The following is a 21586-nucleotide window of genomic DNA, read 5'->3' as shown; positions in this document are numbered from 1 at the left end:
CATGCATCATCACATGTGCTGGCAAACATTGCACACACATGCATAATCACATCTCTGCAAACATATACACGCATGCATCATCACAAGTTTCTGCAAACACGCCCAGGCATGCGCATACGCTAGCTGCAGGTACCATTTTGCCTTGCCTCGTGTCCAGCCTGTTTTCTAGCTCTTTCTTCTGAGCCAGCAGGTTGCTCATGGCCCATAGAGCCTCTGTGTGCTGCCTCGTCATCTCCATCACAGCCCGCTTGCACCTTGCCACCTCCTCCTATTCCAAAGCATGCATGGGTAGACAAACATGCATGGGCACAGCTGGCTGGCAGGGGAATCACGCATGCTCAGGGGTGGATGGGGGCCTTGCCTGCCACAGCTGCATCTCCTGGGCGCTGGCTGCCCCATTGGCGCTCCGCTCCTGCCACATTTCCTCCAGGATCCGGCTCCTGCACAGAGTCTGCAGCACCTCCAGGTCCACTGGACGGCCGAACTTCTTCTGCATCAGCTGCTCGCATTGGAGCTGCAGCTCTGTGGAAAGGCGGACATGCGGTACTGCACATGCACACACACACACAGAAACCTGCACATGCATGGTCATGCACAGATCGACGGCACACCTTGTATCCTGGCCTCCATTTGTTTGCAGTCGTGATTCAGCTGCACGTGTTGCTTCCGGGCCTTTTGGTAAAGCGCCTTCTGGTGGCTCTGCTCTACCTGCAGCTGGATGATTCGCTCCTGAAGGCCCGCCAGAGCTGATATGTTCAGAACCAGTGCTTGAGTGAGTTTGGTAGGAATCAATCCTTTATGGAGGAACTCAATCTGGGGTGAGGGGGGGCAGTCAAGTTTAAAACAAAGAACTGACACAGTCAGAAAGAATATAGACACAGACACCCAGACAGACACAGCTTATAAATTCCTGTCATTGTGGGGACTCTCCATTCATTTCAATGGGCATAACCATAATCGTATTATGATAACCTTAGGCCCTACCCAGCCCTAACTTAACCATAAGTAGTTGATTTTTATAATTCCCCCCCCTGAATTTCCCCTTGTGGGGACTGAAAAAATACCTAATAAAATAACAATTATATGACCCCACACACACACACACACACACACACACACGCACTCCCTTACTTGATTCAGTCTGAGAGGAACCACTACGTCTAACTGGTTCACTTTCTGCTGTTTCTCTCGGTTGAGCAGCTCTATGTCGCCCTCTACTGCCCTGAGGCTGCTCAGAACAACTCCCTCCTGCAAGGCAGAGTGGTCACTTGGAGAAAAGCTGCTATCAATTTGACATGGACTTCCCCCTACACCCCCTCCTAAACTGTGGTCACCTTCTTGGCAAGGGAGTCACACTCCTTTCTGAGGAACTCTGCATTCTTTCTCTCTTCTGCCAGCAATTCCTCCAGCTCCAGGCGGCTTTCACGTAGCTGGATTGTGCCCTCAAAAAGATCCAGGTCACAGTCTGGGAAGCACAGAGACTCTGAGAAGTGTCTCAGAGACAGACAGACACCACAGAGAGACGTGGCTCAGAGACAAATAGACAATACAGAGAGATGCAGTTCAGAGACAGACAGACGCTACAAAGTCATGGCTGAGAGACCGACAGAAACCACAGAGAGACAGGGCTCAGAGACAGACAGATGCCACAGAGAGACACGGCTCAAAGACAGACAGACACCACAGAAAGATCCGGCTCAGAGACAGACAACAACCACAGAGAGACATGGCTTAGAGACAGACAGTCGCCACAGAGAGACGGGGCTCAGAGACAGACAGATGCCACAGAGAGACGTGGTTTAGAGACAGACAGATGTCACAGATAGACACGCCTCAGAGACAGACAGATACCACAGAGAGATGCAGCTCAGAGACAGACAGATGGTGTCAGGACTCACTGGGGGGGCACGTGGTATCATCTACACTGCCACTCTCAGAGTCTTCATCCTCATCCCAGTCCGACTCTCCCTCCGACTCTTCAGCACTGTCCCCCTGCTCCTCTGGGAGGCGCATAGGTCACACATACTGTTCTCCCATACTCCCCCAGCCCAGCTAAAGCCTGTGCTCACCTATCTCCCCAGTCTTCTCCCTCTTCTTCACCCGCTTCACCTTCTTCCTGAAGACCTTGGTGAGGAAGGGGCCCCACTTGTTGTTTGGCCCCAAGAGAGCCTGAAAGGTGGCATTGAGAACCTTCTCCTGCTCCTGCAAATGGGCCACTTCCTGCTGCTTAACCTGCAGCTGCTGTCTGGTCTCCTCCAGCTTGGACTGAGCACACACACACATGCAGACGCAGACACACATGCAGATGCAGACACACACAGACACACATGCAGATGCAGACACACACACAGACACATATGCAGACGCAGACACACCAAAAATGTCAATGTCAGTTGATGGAAGTGTTGCACCCTCTATGTGTCCTGCATGCAGACACTCCCTAAATCCTCACACGCAGACTCCCTCTCACCGTGAGCAGCCACCACTCCTCCTGACGCCAGCGCAGTGCCTCCTGCAGCCTGTCTTCTCTTGTCTCAAAATCCCTGAGCAGTAGTAGCTCTTGGTACAGTGTGATGTGCTGCAGGTCCCACAACTTCAGCTTCACGTCCAGCTTCAACTTGCCATGACGAAGGAGCTTCAGCCGGGTGTCAAAGTCTGATATGTCCTGTGACATCTGGAGGGGGGGGCAGGGCCTTACTATGGAGAACAACACTGGGCCTGCAGGCCATGCAGATACAGACATACGCACACACACACACACACACACACACACATACACACACCTGGGCCAGCAGGCTGTCCTGCAGGTGAAGCAGCTTAATCTCCTCCACGCGTCTTATCTCTTCCTCCAGCTCTGTGAAGGCATGACCTTCCAGCTGGATGGACTGACAAGGGGGGCATTCACTGATGGGCATGTTGTCGTGCTCTGCCTGCTCCCCACCAGCATGCTCCAACAGCTCAAGTAGGCCAAGCTCCTCCCTCTCCCCACCAGGTGGAGCTCTCCTTGCATGCAGGCTCTGCAGGCGCAGCAGTGTGGCTGGGCTGGGCTGCAGCTTTTGCTTGGGGGTCTCCTCAGGCAGTGGGCCCAGGATAGTGGGAGGGGCAATACAGAGGGCTGGAGGCAGCTGTACCTGCACTACCTGCAGCTGCTGCATCTGAATGCGCAGCTGGGACAGCAGCTGCAGCTTGGAGTCACGCAGCCCAACAACCTGACTGTTCATCTCGGTTTTTCTCCAGTGGATCTGTAGTGAAATCAAAATGTGGAGTCACTTGTGTCATTTCCCCAATGACTCTGCTGTCATACTCAGTGACTCCCCACCAGGGGCCCCTTGTGCCAGCTTGTCAGTGACCCCAGAATTCCATCAAGAACAGTTGCAGTGCTTTCCACTTGAGATGTGGTCAATGCGGCTGATTGCCTCTACACTAGCCAATGCTGGTGATTTCACCAGAAGCGCTGCGGCGCAGTGCAGAAGAGTCCCAGAAGCGTCTCTCCATGCGGCTACTCTAAAGATATGTGCTGAGTCATTTCCCCAGTGCCTCTCCTGTGGTACTCAATATCTCTCTGCCAGGGGGCCTTCTTGTCATTTCTCTGGTAACTATCCTGTCATATTTAGTGACTCCCTGACTGGGGGCCCCCATGTCATAACTCTTCTGTCATACTCAATGATCACCATCTAGACGTTAGGCCCCCCTAGCAGGGAGTTGCTGAGTATGACAGAACAATCACTGGGGAAACGAGCCAAGGCCTCACAGGTGGGGTTCACTGAATTTGAAAAGAGAGTCACTTGAGAAACAAAACAAGGGCCCCCTGGCAGGAGTCAATGAGTTGGCTCTCAGCGGAGGCGGCCACTTCTCTCCCTCTCCCTCCCCTTATCTTCCCTGCTTTGCTCCTCTCGTCTTGTCCAGTCTACTGTCTTATACTTGAGAGACTCTCTCAGCCCTGCTCTTCAAAACTAAGAAAATCATGGATTTGATCAACTGATCTCTCAACGCAATTGACACCATCTTCTCGAAGAGAAGCACAGGTTCGGGGGAACCTGACTGTCCTGCAGGAATGTACGCAGCTGGCTACACGATGGACTGACGGGAGAAGTGGAGGGTCGTATGTCTGGCAGCTCTTTCCGTGGAGGTCATCGAAGATATCTACCTATTTGGAACCAAGGTTTCAGGTCTTATGCTGATTGGATTAGGCATTGCCCTGGTTTATCGAAAATTGAAGAAAACGGTGACAGCCGCTCAAAGCCCCACTAGGCTGGCCGGGATGGCAGAGCTGTTGGCACTCAGACTGTGACTATAGATCGCAAATTGTATAACATCACTGTGACTATTGATCGCAGATTGGATAACATCACGGAGAAGCTCACGGCTCTGCAAAGGATTGGTGGAGACCAACATTAGACATTAGAGGAGCTGCGAAATTACAGCTTCTTGCCAGACAACCCAAACAACCCTATCTATCTGCTTTTGGCTCCCCCCTAATCAGCACTGGCCTTGGCCAAGGCCGCTGCTGAATTCAACAACTCCCCCGGAAGAACAAGGCAGTGAGACTTTCTTGCATTCCTCTCCCCCAATCCCAAGGACACCCTCCCCCAATCCAACGCCTTCACCGCTTCATACCCCCAGCGTGAACAGGCAGGTCTGTGTCCAGGCAGCAGGACCGGATAGCTGTCTGTCTATGCTGGACTACCTCCATTTCCCCATTCCCTCCCCTGTTGTAAGTCACGACTTTTTATGTTGTAACGTGTAGTGACTATGTGCTTATGTTGCTGAGGTGTTTTTTTCTGTTCCTACAACATACTGCCTACTGGAGTACAGTCTGGGGGCTGTTTTTTTATTCACCTCTTCTCTCCTCATGTAATTCTGTTTTCTCTGTTCTTCCTATATCCCCCGTCTTCCTGACCTGTCTACCTCCTATAATGTGATGTTTGTATATGTATGGTGGGGTTGTTGGCCAGTTTTTCACTGGTACTTGTGACTAGTGACATGGTATTGCAACAGCAATAAAGGGTCATTCCATTCCAATATGAGAGTCACTTGAGAAAAGACATAAGGGTCCTGTGACAGAGAGTTACTGAGTATAATAGAAGAATCACTGGGGAAATAGTTCAAGGGCGAGGATAACTGAGTTCAACAACATAGGGCACTTTTCCACCGCACCAGTACTTTACTTCCATAAAGTACAAAAAGTATAGCACTTCTTTTGTGTCGGTTTTCCACTGGCGTAAAAACTGGTACTGGCGCCAAATGACATCATCAGTGACGATCCCTGACAGACATCATCACAAAGCGCGCCGCAGTATTAACAGCTGTTATTTTGCTGAATTCAAATATAGAAGACGTGCTGAGACTGGTGTTGTTGAGTCATTATTAGAAGCTTGGTCAACCAGCTTTTTGTGATTGTTCTGTAATTCACATGTGCCCCATTTCTTCCAAGCGGCTTGTTATTACGGCAAATACTTTTTTATTTCGAGTCATGCCATCCAAATCTCGCTGGATCTGTTCATTCGACCATATGGTGATTAAAGCCTGTGTTTCCTCGTTTGTCCATCCTTCCATTTTATGTTTTTTATATTTTTGTTTCTATTGCTTTTTATTTCATTTCTCGCACTTTGTTGTGTGTTTTAAAAGATGCCAGTTGTAATTTGTTTTTCAACTGCAGGCTATTTGCATAAGCAATCAACAGCAAATACGTTTGCAAGTCCCACCCTAAAGTACCGAAGTACCAAAGAAGTACCCCAGCTGGTTTGGCACTTTCGGTACTGGAACTTTCGGTACTGGTACTCGATTGGAAATCAATGGAAAAGCGAAAGTACTGAAAGTACCGTACCGAAAGTACTGTACTTTGTGCGGTGGAAAAGCACCCATAGTAACTTGAAAAACAACACAAGAACACCCTGGTGATAAGTTGATGAGTTTGACAGAAGAATCACTGGGGAAATATGAGGGCCCCCTGGTGGGGATCACAAGAGAGAAATGACACAAAGACCCCCTGACGAGGGGTTGCTGAGTATGACAGGAGAGTCACTGAGAAAATTACACCAGGTACCCCCTGTTGGAAAGTCACTGAGTATGACCAAAGAATCACTGGGGAAATATGAAGGCCCCCTAGCGGGGATCACAGAGTTTCACAAGAGAGTCTCTTTAGAAACAACACAAAGGCCCCCTGGCGGGAAGTTGTTGAGTATGACAGAAGAATCACTGGGAAAATTTGAGGGGCCCCTGCCAAGGATCACAGAATTCAACAAGAGAGTCACTTTGGAGAGTGGTTGGATGCATCACAAACAATGATGAGTCTGGCTACAGGCAGGAGGTGGAACACTTGGAGGACTGGTGCATGAAAAACAATCTCTGCATAAATAGGAAGAAGACGAAGGAGATAATCATGGACTGCATGTCGGAGGATCTGCAGTGGAAGTAGTACCCAGCTACAGGTACTTGGGCATGCACCTAAGTAACAACCTCTCCTGGAACAACAATACTTCCAGTTTGGTCAGGAAGACACATCAGAGGCACTAGTTCCTGAGGCGGCTGAGGCGTGCAGGTATGGGGAACTCAGTCCTCATCTCCTTTTATAGATGCGCGGTGGAGAGAGTTCTGTGCTCCGGCATCAACGTGTGGTACAGAAACTGCACTACAGCAGAGAGGAAAGCTCTGCAGAGGGTGGTGAAGGCTGCACAGAGAGTCATCGGAGTCAGCCTTCCCACCATCACGGACATACTGTATACACCTCCAGATGCAGGAAGAGGGTCACCTGCATCATGAAGGACCCCACTCACCCAGCAAACACACTTTTTGTCCCACTCCCCTCAGGCAGGAGGTTGAGGAGCATTAAGTGTAAAACCACCAGACTGAGAAACAGCTTCATTCCGGTAGCTGTAAGACTTTTGAACAGATAATGGACAAGCACTTTACTTTATGGACGAATCACTACTGCCACTTTACTGATACCGTCACTTTACAAGTGCTAGCTATCTAGCCTTCACTTGCTGCTATAATTATAATTACTACTATAATTATAATTACAATTATATTATATCTCTGCCATACTGATATTTAAGTTGGTGCACTTTTTTATTACTTTAATTTTACTTCTTTTACTTTTTCTTATTTACTTTATTATTCATTACGGTTTATTATGTTCTTTGTTCTAGTGGGTTAATCAGGACCATGTACGCAATTTCGTTCCACCTCATGCAAATGTGATGCGAATGACAATAAACTTCCTTGACCTTGATTTTACCTGGCGGGAAGTTGCTGAGGCTGCATCTGCCCTAATATGTAAAAATTTTTTCCAAAGAAAAGATCTGCATCCGCACTTCCATTATCACTAGCGTTGAAAAGAACTTCTGCATTTGCACTACTCTGTGTAAAAGGCGAATGACGTCGCTATTAAAGTGGTTGTTAATATATATATTTCTCACATTTTTTTAGGAGTGTCGCACTTTATATTTTGTTTGTTTGTTGTAGTTCAAGCACAATGTGTCCTTTGCACATTTTTTGTCCAACCACATTTTTTTATCATTCTAAAAGTGGCATTTACACTCACCTAAAGGATTATTAGGAACACCTGTTCAATTTCTCATTAATGCAATTATCTAATCAACCAATCACATGGCAGTTGCTTCAATGCATTTAGGGGTGTGGTCCTGGTCAAGACAATCTCCTGAACTCCAAACTGAATGTCAGAATGGGAAAGAAAGGTGATTTAAGCAATTTTGAGCGTGGCATGGTTGTTGGTGCCAGACGGGCCGGTCTGAGTATTTCACAATCTGCTCAGTTACTGGGATTTTCACGCACAACCATTTCTAGGGTTTACAAAGAATGGTGTGCAAAGGGAAAAACATCCAGTATGCGGCAGTCCTGTGGGCGAAAATGCCTTGTTGATGCTAGAGGTCAGAGGAGAATGGGCCGACTGATTCAAGCTGATAGAAGAGCAACTTTGACTGAAATAACCACTCGTTACAACTGAGGTATGCAGCAAAGCATTTGTGAAGCCACAACACGCACAACCTTGAGGTGGATGGGCTACAACAGCAGAAGACCCCACCGGGTACCACTCATCTCCACTACAAATAGGAAAAAGAGGCTACAATTTGCACGAGCTCACCAAAATTGGACAGTTGAAGACTGGAAAAATTTTGCCTGGTCTGATGAGTCTCGATTTCTGTTGAGACATTCAAATGGTAGAGTCAGAATTTGGCGTAAACAGAATGAGAACATGGATCCATCATGCCTTGTTACCACTGTGCAGGCTGGTGGAGGTGGTGTAATGGTGTGGGGGATGTTTTCTTGGCACACTTTAGGCCCCTTAGTGCCAATTGGGCATCGTTTAAATGCCACGGCCTACCTGAGCATTGTTTCTGACCATGTCCATCCCTTTATGACCACCATGTACCCATCCTCTAATGGTTACTTTCAGCAGGATAATGCACCATGTCACAAAGCTCGAATTTCAAATTGGTTTCTTGAACATGACAATGAGTTCACTGTACTACAATGGCCCCCACAGTCACCAGATCTCAACCCAATAAAGCATCTTTGGGATGTGGTGGAACGGGAGCTTCGTGCCCTGGATGTGCCTCCCACAAATCTCCATCAACTGCAAGATGCTATCCTATCAATATGGGCCAACATTTCTAAAGAATGCTTTCAGCACCTTGTTGAATCAATGCCACGTAGAATTAAGGCAGTTCTGAAGGCGAAAGGGGGTCAAACACCGTATTAGTATGGTGTTCCTAATAATCCTTTAGGTGAGTGTATTTTATTTAGCAAAAGTGAAATATCACTGTACTGTAGCGTCACAAACACAAAGCTGTACATAAAAGAAACCATCACAACAACAACACAGGGATCCAGAAATTTAGTCACTACCCATCTCACTCTCTTCCCCTCAGTTTCAGTGCACTCTCAGGTTCGATGGCTGGATGTCTTTATCATAAGCTATGGCTGCACTTAACCTTGGCTCAGATACAGTTTAATTTTGAGCTCCACAATAGTTTTAAACACCATACAATGTACACAAAACACGATTTAGCTGCATACAAGTAAGCAAAACAACATGTGCCAGGTAGAAAAAGTCCTGTACATCCTCCATGCTTACATGTGGCTTACTTCTGTGAAAACAAAGGAAAAGCATTCTTCATTCCTTTGAAGAATAACCACTCAGGAAAAGAGACATCGAAATGAAGAGAGCTAATCAGGAAAGGGTCACGAGCTAAGTGCAAACCAATTGGAGCTCACTGATGTAGGCATAACAAATTTTTTACATTTATGAGCTTCCACAATAATGTGTTTACAGAAAGATAGGTTGTCAGAGAGAGGTGAAATTTTTCTCCGTTTCTGAAAAAAAAACCTGTGGTACTGCAGATGGAAGGCTTAACTGGCAGAAAATTTTTGTATTACTGAATGAAAATGTATTAGCGTGGACAGGCTATGACAGGAGAGTCACTGAGGAAACTACATGAGGACTAACTGTTGGGAAGTCACTGAGTATGACAGAAGTATCACTGGGGAAATGACACAAGGGCCCCCTGGCAAGGATAACTTACTTTGAAAGGAGACTCACTTGAGAAACATCACAAGGACCCCCTGGCAGGTAGTTGATGAGTTCAACAAGTGATTCACTTTGAAAAATGACACAAAAGTTTACTGGCGAGGAGTTGTTGAGTACGACAGAAGAATCACTGGAGAAATGATACGAGGGCCCCCTGGCAAAGATCACCCAGTTCAACAAGAGAGTCACTTGAGAAACAACACAAGGGCACCAGTCAGGGAGTTGTTGAGTACAACAGGAGAGAAACTGAGGAAACTACATGAAGGCCCCTTGTAGGGAGTCCCTAAGTATGACAGGACAGCAACTGGGGAAATAACATGAGGGCCTCATGATGAAGTGTTGCTGAGTATGACAAGAGAGTCACTGGAGAAATGACACAAAGGACCTCAGGTGGGGATCATGGAGTACAAGAGGAGAGTCATTAGGGAAACCACACAAGGACACCCCTTGGCAGGGAGTCTCTGGAGAAACGACACTAGGGGCCCCTGGCAGAGAATCACTGACATCATCCCTGTGAATAACTTACATCCTAGTCGTCATGGTGCCTGAATCATACCTCCTCCTCCAGTGTCACCAGCTGTGCTCTCTTTCGGTCTGTGCTCATTTTCCAGTGTTCTGGGACTCTGAAGTCGTCAGCAGTCTTCAGTTTGAAGTCTCTCATGTTTTCCTGAGCGTGCTGGATGGCCTGCACATCCTGGGGATCCTCTGCGGCCTCGCTGGGCTTGCTGGCCAGACTGCAGCAAATGACATAGAGTCAGGGTCAGGGACATGTGACCAAGAGCATGGCGGCCAACACGACAGCGGCACTCACAGATTGGCCCATTCCTTCCTCCGCTGCCCAATCTTGGCTTTTGCTCTGTTGACCTTTTCAGAAGCTTTCTGCAGCTTCTGGGCCTGCCGGGCAGCCAGCCTGCCTCTCCCGGTCTGCTGGGGCTGAAGGCCACCATGCTTGGGCAAAGTCTCTGTAACCACTAAGGGCACAGGAGGACACTTTAATCTGCACATGTACATATTTGTATTATACACTCACTCATACCGCCATGTACAGTGCCTGACAAAAGTCTTGTCACTTAACCAAGTTGTAGGAACAACAAATAATAACTTGACCTGTAGTTAATCAGTTGGAATCAGAAATGGCTTATAAGAAAGGCAAAGCCCTCTAGATTATGCTTATTATACCAAAATAAAGTTTTTTATCATTCATTGAGTTTTGTCATGTAATTAGGACAGAAAGGTCAACTTTTGCCTGGACAAAAGTCTTGTCATATACAAAAATAATGTAGAAATTATACATATACTTTATTTAGAATACACAAACATGCTACAATAACATCAGAACATAAAGTCATGATGCCTTGGAAGAAAGAATTAATAACATGTATGACTTCCATGAGCTTGGAGGACGGCATCCATACGTCTTGGCAATGACTGAAATAACTTGTTGATGAAGTCATCTGGAATGGCAAAGAAAGCAGTCTTGCAGGACTCCCAGAGTTGGTCTAGATTCTTTGGTTTTGTCTTCCAAGCCTCCTCCTTCATCTTACCCCAGACATGCTGAATAATGTTCATGTCTGGTGACTGGGCTGGCCAATCCTGGAGCACCTTGATCCTCGTCAGTTTCAGGAACTTCAATGTGGAGGCTGAAGTATGACAAGGAGCGTCATCCTGCTGCAGAATTTGCCCCCTCTTATGGTTTGGAATGTAATGGGCAGCAAGAATGTCTTGATACTTCAGGCTGTTGATGCTGCCATCCATTCTGCAGATCTCTCAAACACCCCCATACTGGATGTAACCCCAAACCATTTTTCCTCCACCAAACTTGACTGTTTTCTGGGTGAATCTTGGGTCCATGCAGGTTCCAACAGGTCTCCTACAGTATTTGCAGCATTTGGTATGCAGTTCAATGGATGATTCGTCAGAAAAATCAACCTTCTGCCACTTTGCCACTGTCCATCCTTACTGCAAGCTGTGGGCCTTAGCAAATTCAACACGGTTTTTTTGTTGTGTTCTCATTAATGCTGGTTTCTGTGCACTAATTCGGCCATGGAGACCACTGCGTGCGAGAATTCGAGAAACTGTTCTTGTAGACACAGCGGTTTCTGGTGACCAGTTCTGATGTCGCTCTACTGCAGTTGAAAAAGGGTTGGCCCTGGACTTTCGAAGCAACAAACGGTCCTCTCGAAGAGTTGTCTTACGTGGTCTGCCTGACCTGGGCTTGTCATGAACATCACCAGTTTCTTCATATCTTTTTTTAATCCTCTCCACTTGATGTTTGGATACATTAATGACGTCTGAAACCTCAGCAGACTTGGTCTGTGGTTGAATCTTTGGCATGTTGTCAGAAGTCAGGTTGCACTTCAAGTGAAGGTCTGGTTTGCTGGGGATCTTTTTATACACACCTGGGATTATGTTAATTACAGTATTTGTCACAGGTGAACCTCAAATCTGTGATTGGTTGAATCATTAAAAGACATGACAAGACTTTTGTCCTTGCAAAAACAGGTGTTATGGACTTTAACAAGCTGTGAACATCAGGACACTTTTTGACTGTTTCATTTTGCACCCAGTTATTAATGTGAAAGTCCTTGGCATTAAATTGATCCATTTATCGTAAAAATTGATTGATTATAAATAAAGTTATATGCCTTTTTAAGTTACTATGTCCTTATGTGACAAGACTTTTGTCAATGACTGTATATGATCAGCTGATCGTACAGGCTGCCTGGACCGGTGCCGCCACGCCCCCCGGTTCTGTCTCTGTTCCAGGGAGCCGCTTCTCTGGCCCAGTGCCAGTACCATGGATCTGCTGCTCTGGTGAGGGCGTCAGTATGCGACAGGTGGAGACCCGATGGGGACTGTGAAATGCCACCACGTTGATGGTGTCTGACTCGAGCGGATCCCCAAGCCTGCAAGAGACAGGTCACACAGCACTGCCGGGCAACCAGAGAGATGCGGCCAAGCTGAGTTCCGGCTCAACAGGGCCCCTACCTATCCTGAAGCTTCTTTAGGCTGAGCCGGTACCACTCCCTCTCCCAGGCCAGTTTCCTCTGGGTTTCAGCGACCCGCTGGGCTGTCATCTGCTTCACCTCCTCCTGAAAGCTCTGGTCCAGTGTCCGCTCCTGAACCACACCAGGACATTGTCAAGAAATGGGTGGGCTGGAGAAGGGGCTGAGTGGGGTAGACCTAGAGTGGGGTGGGGCAGAGTCAGGTGGGGGGAGGGGCAGGTACCATGTGACTGGGCAGCTCCCGGGTCCTCCACTGCAGCTCCCGGAAGCGCTTCTGCAGCTCGACCAGCTCTCTGCGCAGCTCTACTTTCCTGTGCTCGGCCTCCTGAGCAAGGCGCTCCAGCTCAGTGCACTGCCTGGCTGTCTCAAGGCTGTGAACAGCAAATTAGCGAACAGATTAACCAGGTTAAACTACCATGGAGAGCCTGCTGAGTCCCAAACAGGCCAGCAGGGGGAGCTGGAAACACACTGACCTGTAGGCTTGGGGGTCCTCTATGTCCTGGGCCACTTTCTGTCTGGGCAGAGGTGGGGGGGGTGAGGCTGTCTCCTGGTCTTGTGGGATGCCAAGACCCCCCCACGGGGCCAGCAGGCTGAAGGAGAAGATGTTGCCGTCGTCGCCAACAGTGAGCACAAAACGGTCATCGTGGCTACAGCGAATGGCGCGCACGGTCCCGTTCTGGCTGTAATGGACGCCAAGGACCCAGGAGGCCCGGAGGGAGCAGAGGTGCGGGTCTTCAAGCTGTAGAGGGTATGCCCGGAGACGACCTGTCTGCATGCCACACAGGAGCAGCTGGCCGCCACAGCTGAGAAAGGGAGGGAAGGCAGGAGGGTGAGAGTGGGCAGCCCAATCCCCCTGGCCAAAACCCTCCACCACCGCATCCACATACCTGATGCTGACGCACTGCACAGCATCATCCTCCCCATGCCCCAGCGGGACGACGGCAAAGGGCTCATCATGCCGACGCTCGGCCGCCTGCTCCTGCTGACTGGAAAAGCGGCAGTGGTACAGGAAGCCGGCATCAAAGCCACCCTATACACAGAGAAAGGAGTGTGATATCTGTGAGCTTGACCACTGCATCGTGTTTGTTTGCCTGACCATGTCCCCATCTGGGCTTCTGACCACATTTCTGACTGTGAGTCTTTCCAGGTCCTCCTCTGGAATCCCAGCTACAACCCTGACTGTGAGCCTTACCATGTCCCCATCTGGGATTTTGACTATATCCCTGTCTGGGATCTTGACCTCTGTGAGCCTCACCACATCCACGCTTGGAATTCTGACCACATTCTTGTCTGTGAGCCTGGCTATGACCCCATCTGTGAGCTTGAACACATCCCTGTTGGTGATCCCAAGTTCATCTGTGAGCCTGACCATGTCCCTGTCCGTGAATGCATCTGTGTCTCTGACAGTGTCAGTACCAATGTGTCATACCATAGACAACCAGAATGATCCAGGCCCAGAATAGAAGCCGCACAGCAGGGGGCTGGGGGGGTCGGGGATGTACAGAGGAGGCAGATCCTCCTCTTCACCCCATGGCTCCTTCTCCTCCAGGGACTCCTTCAGCTGCTGCTCCTCTTCCACTCTTCTCTTCTGCTTCTCAGCCTTCCTCCTGGTAACCTCCTCATCCCGCTGTGGCAGAAAACGCTATCAACAGGGCGTGCACAGTGATCTAAAGAACATCGAGTAAAACACACACACACACACACACACAGCTCATATATTCTTATCATTGTGAGGACCCTCCATTCATTACTATGGGCATGATCCTAACTGTGACAACCTTAATCCCTATCCAGCTCTAATATTAACCATAAGCAACCATACAAAATATAAGACTTTTGGCTATTTCAGTTTTCGACTGCATTCTCAAGTTTTTATTAAATTAAGGTTCACATTGCAGGGACCTAAAAAAATAAGTTACAAGCTAAAAAAATAACAGTTTTACCACATTCAGGGGACATCTGGTCCTCACAATGTGGTAAATACAAACCCAAACACAAAGTAACGCACTGACACACACACAGTAACACACAATAACACATTGACACACACACAGTAACACACTGACACACACACAGTAACACACTGACACACACACAGTAACACACTGACAAACCCTGATGTGGGACTTCACGGAGTGGAAGTGGAAGTGCATCCGGGGCAGGTCTTCAAGCTCATAGCTATGGCGTCTGGGAGCCCGGCTGCCCGGCTCTGGGGCCCCCACTTCCACCACGTGGCCATTCTCACACAGGATTAGCAAGGCCTTCCTGCCCTGGGGGGGGGGGGGGGGTGGCACAGGAAGTTCAGACTGAAGATGGGAAGGCATGTGGTGGAGGGTGAGGTGGGAAGGGGGGCAATCGGGGCGGGGCATTTACCTGTGATGGTGGGGCCCACTGCAGGGAGCACACTGGCCCAGGCACCGTGATTAACCCGATGGCTTCGTATGGATCGCCCACCACAAAGAAAAACACAGTCCCATCTTTGCTCTGGGAAACGGAAGGTGGGGGATGGTCAGACAGCAGGCATTGGCAGAGAAAATTCTGCCCCTATAGTGGACGCCCCTAGACTCACACCCGTGGCCAGCAGCCTTCCGCTGGAATGGAAAGCGATGGCGCTGACAGGACCCCAGTGGGGCTTCACCGCCTGCCGGAGCTGCAGCTGGGCACCATCGGGGGAATAGCCTCCCTCCTCTGGGGGCAAGAAGAATTCCAGGAGGCGCAGGAGGCCATCCTCAAAGCCCACAGCCAGGAGCTGCCCCTAGGGACAGACACAAGCCCTGAGGACAGACACATACTGGGGACAGACATATGCTTGGGACAGAAACATGTGCTGGAGACAATGGGGACAGACACAAGCCATGGGGACAGGCACACATGCTGGGGACAGTGGGGTCAGATACACTCACAGGGGACAGACACAGACATAAAGGGGCTGGACAATAAAATACCTGATTTTAGACCACAATAATTTATTAATATGGTGTAGGGCCTCCTTTTGCAGCCTATACTGCATCAGTTCATCTGGGGAATGACAGATTCAAGACCTGCATGGTGGCCAGAGGGATTCTGAGCCATTCCTTTTGCAGAACAGTGGCCAGGGCACTATGTGATGCTGGTAAAGGAAAATGTTTTGCTCCTCTAAAACACCCCAAAGTGTTTCAATAATAATCAGATCTGGTGACTATGCAGGCCATGGGAGATGTTCACTTTCATGTTCATCAGACCACTCTATCACCAGTCTTACTGTGTTTATTAGTGCATTATCATCATGATACACGGCACCACCTTCAGGGTACAATACTTGAACCACAGGGTGAACATGGTCCTCCAAAATGGTTTGGTAGTCCTTCGCAGTGATGCGCCCATCGGGAACAAGTAGGCCTAGGGAATGCTAGGATATTGCAGCCCAAACCACCACTGATCCACCCCTGTGCTGCACTCTAGGTAGGCAACAGTCTGGGTGGTAACCCTCTCTGGGCCTTCTCCACACTGTAACTGATATGGGAAAGACCTTTGGGGAAGACAGCGAAGGTGGGCTCATCAGAGAACAATACATGTTTCTCACTGGCAACAGCCCAAGATACGCGCTGCTGGCACCATTGAAACTGATGTTTGGCATTGGCACAAGTGACCAAAAGTTTGGCTATAGCAGCCTGACCACGAATATTGACCCTGTAGAGCTCCCAATAAATAGTTCTGTTGGAAACAGGAGACCTGAAGTGCGCATTTAATTTTGCAGTCAGTTGGGAAGCTGTGGATTTATGTTTTTTTTGGATATAATCGGGATTAGTGCCCGGACATCCCTTTCAGACAGCTTCCTACTATATCCACAGTTACTCCTGTTGGATGTGGTCCATCCTTCATGATGGTATACCAGCATTACCCTGGATACTGTGGCTCTCGATACAACACAAAGGCTTGCTGTCCTTTCTGTGCTAGACGCGCACCAAAAATTTGTCCACTTTTGAGCTCTGATATGTCTCCTTTTTGTTGTGGATTGCAATATTTTATTTACAGCTGTGCTATTTGCTCTGCTAATTCAACCTTCACAATCAACTCTTACTGATGGAATGTACAATCAGTGAGAATTTGCCACCAGGTCAGGTCAGGTCAGATTGGGGAGCATGCGCTGATGCAGCACGTTGCCGCCCACCACACAGTGAAACTCCTCGGGAGCCCGGCCAGCGATCCCCCAGACAGACACACGGTCCAGTCCCACCCTCTGGAAATGGCCATCCATCTGCTGCAGCCAGGTGTTATGTGGGCATCTCCTTGGCCTGGTCCAGCTGCTTGGGTCCTCAGCAATGAGGATCCTGTGAGCCGGATCACCCTCAGGAAAACGCGCCACATGGCCGTAGTGCCACCAGGCCGCGCATATATAGGCATGAAACCTCAGGAAACTTTCATTGTGCGACCCCTGTATATACTGTCCCTCATACACACACACACACACACACACACACACATATATAGTATCTCACCCCACGGGGCTCCCAGGTGACTGTAGTTGCATTCTGTCTGAACCGGCTGCAGATCAACTCCCTCTGAGCCAGCAAGTCAAAAACCCTGACAGAACCTGAGGGGCAGAGAGACACTCAGTCACATCGTGTCTGTGGCTTTCTCTGTATGTGTCTGTGTCTGGGTTTCTGTGTGTGTGTCTCTGCGTCTGTGTGTGTCTGCGTGTCTCTGTCTCTGTCTATGTCTGTATGTATAGTCTGGACCATACATATTTGCACAGAGACAAAGTTTTTCAATTTTTAAGTTCTGTACATTACCACAATAAATTTTAAAAGATGCAGCTGAAGTGCAGACTTTCAGCTTTAAATGAGTGGGTAGAACAAAAACATTGCATAAAAATGTGGGGAACTAAAGTAATTTTTCTACACAATCCCCTCCTTTCAGGGGCTCATAAGTAATTGTATAAATTAATATAACTGCTATTAAAATGTTCAATTCTAATACTTAGCTGAAAACTCTTTGCAGGCAATGACTGCCTGAAGTCTTGAACTCATGGACATGACCAGACGCTGGGTTTCCTCCTTTTTAATGCTCTGCCAGGCCTTTACTGCAGCAGCTTTCAGTTTCTGTTTCTTTGAGGGTCTTTCTGTCTGTAGTTTAGTCTTTAGCAAGTGAAATGCATGTTCAATGGGGTTGAGATCAGGTGACTTGGCCATTCGAGAATATTCCACTTCTTTGCTTTAATAAAGTCCTGGGTTGCTTTTGCTGTGTGTTTTGGGTCATTGTCCATCTGTATTATGAAACGCTGCCCAATCAATTTAGTTGCATTTGGCTGGATTTGAGCAGATATGATGTCTCTGAACACCTCAGCATTCATTTGGCTGTTTCCATCCTGTGTCACATCATCAAGAAACACTAAAGACCCAGTGCCACTGGCAGCTATGAACGCCCAAGCCATCACACTGCCTCCACCATATTTTACTTGATGTTCTTTGGATCATAAGCTGTTCCAGCCCTTCTCCATACTTTTTTCTTTTCATCATTCTGATACAGGTTGATCTTGGTTTCATCTGTCATTCATGCTGTTCCAGAACTTTGCTGACTTTTTTAGATGTTTTTTTTTGCAAAGTCCAATCTAGCCTTTCTATTATTAAGGTTTATGAGTGGCTTGCATCTTGCAGTGAACCCTTTGTATTTGCTTTCATGCAGTCTTCTCTTTATGGTAGACTTGGATATTGATACGCCTATCTCCTGGAGAGTGTTGTTCACTTGGTTGGCTGTTACAAAGGGGTTTCTCATCACAATGGAAATGATTCTGCGATCATTCACCACTGTTGTCATCCATGGACATCCAGACCTTTTTGCATTGCTGAGTTCACCAATGCTTCCTTTCTTTCTCAGGATGTACCAAACTGTAGATTTTGCCACTCCTAATGTTGTGGCAATTTCTCGAATTGTTTTTTTGCTGTTTTCGCAGCCTCAGGATGGCCTGTTTCACCTGTATAGTGAGTTCCTTTGACCGCATGTTGTATGTTCACACCTCAATCTTCCAAATGCAAACAACACACCTCAAATCAACTCCAGGCCTTTAATCTGCTTAATTGATAATGAAAGAAAGAATTGCCCGCACCTGTCCATGAAATAACTTTTAAGTAAATTGTCCAATTACTTTTGGCCCCTTTAAAAAGAGGGTGGCACATGTTAACGAGCTGAAATTCCTAAGCCCTTCATCTAATTTGAATGTGGAAACCCTAAAATGAAATTTGAGAGTCTGCACTTTATGTCCATGCCCATTGTATAAGTTCAATTGGAATATATTTCAGTAAACAGGTAAAATAGTAAAACTTTTGTCAGTGTCCAAATATTTATGGTCCTGACTGTATTTCTGTGTCTGTGTTTCTGTATCTGTGTCTGTACATACGGTCCAGTGCGCTGGTGGCCATAAGGTGGCTGGTTCTGGACACGTCCATACTGACGATGGGTCCGGAGTGGAAGGTCAAAATCGCTTCTGGGTCCCTGGTCTGAATCACACATAGCCAGCACATGATGGGCTCCAACACACACAGTGTAAACAAACACACACACACACACAGAGGCACAGATTCACCATGTTGGAGAAGGAGAGGTCCAGCTTCCAGACAGCCCCACCAGAGTCCTGTGGACAGAGAGGCATTTCGCTTTAAGATTGGCACCTCTCCAGGAGTCGTGGGGTCACGGCGGTCAGCTGACCTTCCCCTCTGACCTGGGCAAACCAGATGGAGGATCCTTGGGTGGTGCCCTTCACCATGGACACCAGACACACACCACGGCCAACCAGCACCTCATTCATGGGCTCCAGCTCGAAGAGGTCGCTGCCGTCGGAGGAGTCTGCACCATCCACGCTTTCAAAGTGCCAGGCCTGTGGGGGGAGGGGGGTGCGAGCAGATGTCATCAGGGTGTGAGGGGCATAGAGGTCATCACCGTGCAATGGCAGAGGGGCGGCACTCACCCTGATAGCACCGTCAATGCCGACAGTCAATATCTCGCCCTCATCCAAGACAAACTGGCGGATGGCGCCATTGTGACAGGGCCGGCCGCCCCTACGGCAGATCTCCACCTTGATCAGAGCACCCTCCCACAGCAGCATGTTGCCCCACTCTGACCCCGACAGCACCTGCACCCAGGTGGAAGGACAGAGGCACCATTGGCATCAGCATTTCTGATGTATGCCTTACCTCGAAGGGGGGGGGGGGGGGCACCTTTCCGTCCGGAAACTCCACATAGCCCTCGATGTCTGTGGGTGTCGTCCTCCCAAACCTTCCCAGCTGCCCCTGCAACTTGAGGCCTGTGAAGGAACTGGCCATCTTCCAGAACCTGTGAGGAGCCGCAGGCAGAGCCATGAGGCTGTGGGGGGGGGCACTGTGTGTGTGTGGTGGGGGGGGAGGCGGATGCATGGAGCTCACTTGATGTGTCCGGCCCCAGAGGTGGTAAGCTGAGCAGGGCTGTCAGAGGAGAAGGAGATGCGATAGACATCCTGGGAGGCGGCCTTGCAGCGGAGCAGCACGCGCTCCTCACGCCACGCCCACAGCGTCAGCATGTAGTCGGGGGCACCACCCACACTTGCCAGCAGGAGGCCCTCGTGGTCAAAGGCCAACGTGGTGTAAACCCAGGCAGTGCCCCCTGGGAAGAACATGACAGGGCTTCAATTCATTATATACTGTCATATATTGCAGAAAATTCTTGTGTACGTTTGTGGAGGAGGGTGGTGATAAATTGGGGCTCTTGCCTCTTAAGATGCGAAACGGCTGCAGGGAGGGGAACTCGTACACGACGATGTTGGGTCGGTTGCCCTTCTCTGCCACAGCCAGGAAATGCCTGCTGGGGTGAACCTGAGCACCGGAGGCACAGAGAGAGAGAGTGCACACTGCTGCTTAGTGACGGGTAGGTCAGAGGCTGGCCATAACCTGAGCAGAACCCTGCCAAAATCCAGCCAGAGCCCAGTCAGAGCCTAGTCAGTACCCAGCCAGATCCCAGCCAGAACCCAGCCAGAACCTAGTCCAAGCCCAGCCAGAATCCAGCCAGGGCACACCACACACGTAATGGTACCATGATGGCGCCAATGCCCTCCCCACTGCAGCTGCTGATGTAGCGCTGCTTCCTGGCGCACACATCCAGAAAGACAAGGAAGTTCCCGGCGATGAAGGTCAGTGTGGACTCCTCTAGCAGCTGCAGGTTGGCCCGACGCCGGCAGTCGTACCCGAACGAGTGACTGAGGTGTTAAGGAGAAGGGCACCTCCCAGAGGTATGTGTGTATGAGTGTGTGAGAGTAGGGGGCAGGGCAGGAAGGATACTCCAGGCTGAGAAGGTCAGTGGGGATGTTGGCCTCTGGGCTGACTTCGGGGCCTCGCCATAGCTGCTTACGATCGTAGTGCATGTGCTCCAGGGGGCACCCCATCCCTGGCTGTCCTGCTCGCACCGCACAGAGAAGCAGAAAGGCCCTGTGATCCATCAGCAGAGCAGCAGCAAGGAGGAGAAGAGGCGAGGGGGAGCCCAGCTCCTACCAGTGCTGCCCAGCATGACGGACCCCAAGGGCACTGCTCCAGTTTCCTGGCTCATCTGCAGACTGTCTGCGGCTTCAGGGGGAGATGCACAAAACGCTGTCCTCTGGCAATTTTTATTTCATTACTATTATTATTGCTTTTTAATGAGGTGGGAATGAAAGTGGGAAAAAACTGGTACTGTTTGTGGCCAAATACAAAATAACAGTGTAAATTAAAGACTCAGTACGTCACCAGCTCACTAAGCTTTAAAACTGTCATCGGTAAGTGGATATAGGAATAGGGAGAAGAGTGTTATTACCGGTTCATTAAATAAAAAAACATTACAGGACGTCTTTTGATATTTGGTGCAATTATACGACATCGATCATATCTTAACTAATTTTCAAGTAAATAAAGTTTTCAAAAAACTACTTTACCTTCTGGGACAATTCGCTTTGACTGACCCTCCAACCATACCATTTTCGTTGCTTCAGGTTGCTCAGCAACCGCCAACAAGCACAATGGCACACGCAAAGACGTACAGTGAACGTATC

At 48.9% G+C, this 21586-nt stretch overlaps 1 protein-coding gene across 1 annotated transcript; it reads right to left on the bottom strand.

Moving 5' to 3' along the window:
* Positions 1–1131: 1131 nt before the first annotated feature.
* LOC111860967 (cilia- and flagella-associated protein 44) lies at positions 1132–21534 on the bottom strand. Its single transcript, XM_072711370.1, has 29 exons — positions 21470–21534; positions 21054–21125; positions 20844–20958; positions 20599–20761; positions 20279–20381; positions 19956–20172; positions 19752–19866; positions 19502–19666; positions 19256–19411; positions 19121–19168; positions 18935–19034; positions 17037–17131; positions 15128–15313; positions 14932–15042; positions 14673–14828; positions 13988–14185; positions 13446–13588; positions 13032–13361; positions 12782–12929; positions 12542–12672; positions 12269–12459; positions 10365–10524; positions 10110–10287; positions 2784–3242; positions 2471–2674; positions 2070–2265; positions 1899–2000; positions 1335–1442; positions 1132–1248 (listed from the first exon to the last, which is right to left on the bottom strand). Exons 1-28 carry the CDS (start codon positions 21510–21512, stop codon positions 1423–1425), a joined length of 4305 nt encoding a protein of 1434 aa, XP_072567471.1. The 5' UTR covers positions 21513–21534; the 3' UTR covers positions 1132–1248; positions 1335–1422.
* Positions 21535–21586: the final 52 nt, after the last annotated feature.

Source organism: Paramormyrops kingsleyae, chromosome 4 (assembly GCF_048594095.1).
Source record: "Paramormyrops kingsleyae isolate MSU_618 chromosome 4, PKINGS_0.4, whole genome shotgun sequence".
NCBI lineage: Eukaryota > Metazoa > Chordata > Actinopteri > Osteoglossiformes > Mormyridae > Paramormyrops > Paramormyrops kingsleyae.
This window is presented reverse-complemented; position numbering and strand designations above follow the sequence as displayed.

What these genes read in the sequence shown, in the direction of transcription:
- LOC111860967 (XM_072711370.1), bottom strand. Translation starts at nt 21,512, where the DNA reads ATGGTATGGTTGGAGGGTCAGTCAAAGCGAATTGTCCCAGAAG. An exon ending in GCCGTTTCGCATCTTAAGAG is followed by an intron (nt 20,173 to 20,278) that starts GCAAGAGCCCCA and finishes TGTTCTTCCCAG; the next exon opens with GGGGCACTGCCTGGGTTTAC. An exon ending in GCATTGACGGTGCTATCAGG is followed by an intron (nt 19,412 to 19,501) that starts GTGAGTGCCGCC and finishes CTCCCCCCACAG; the next exon opens with GCCTGGCACTTTGAAAGCGT.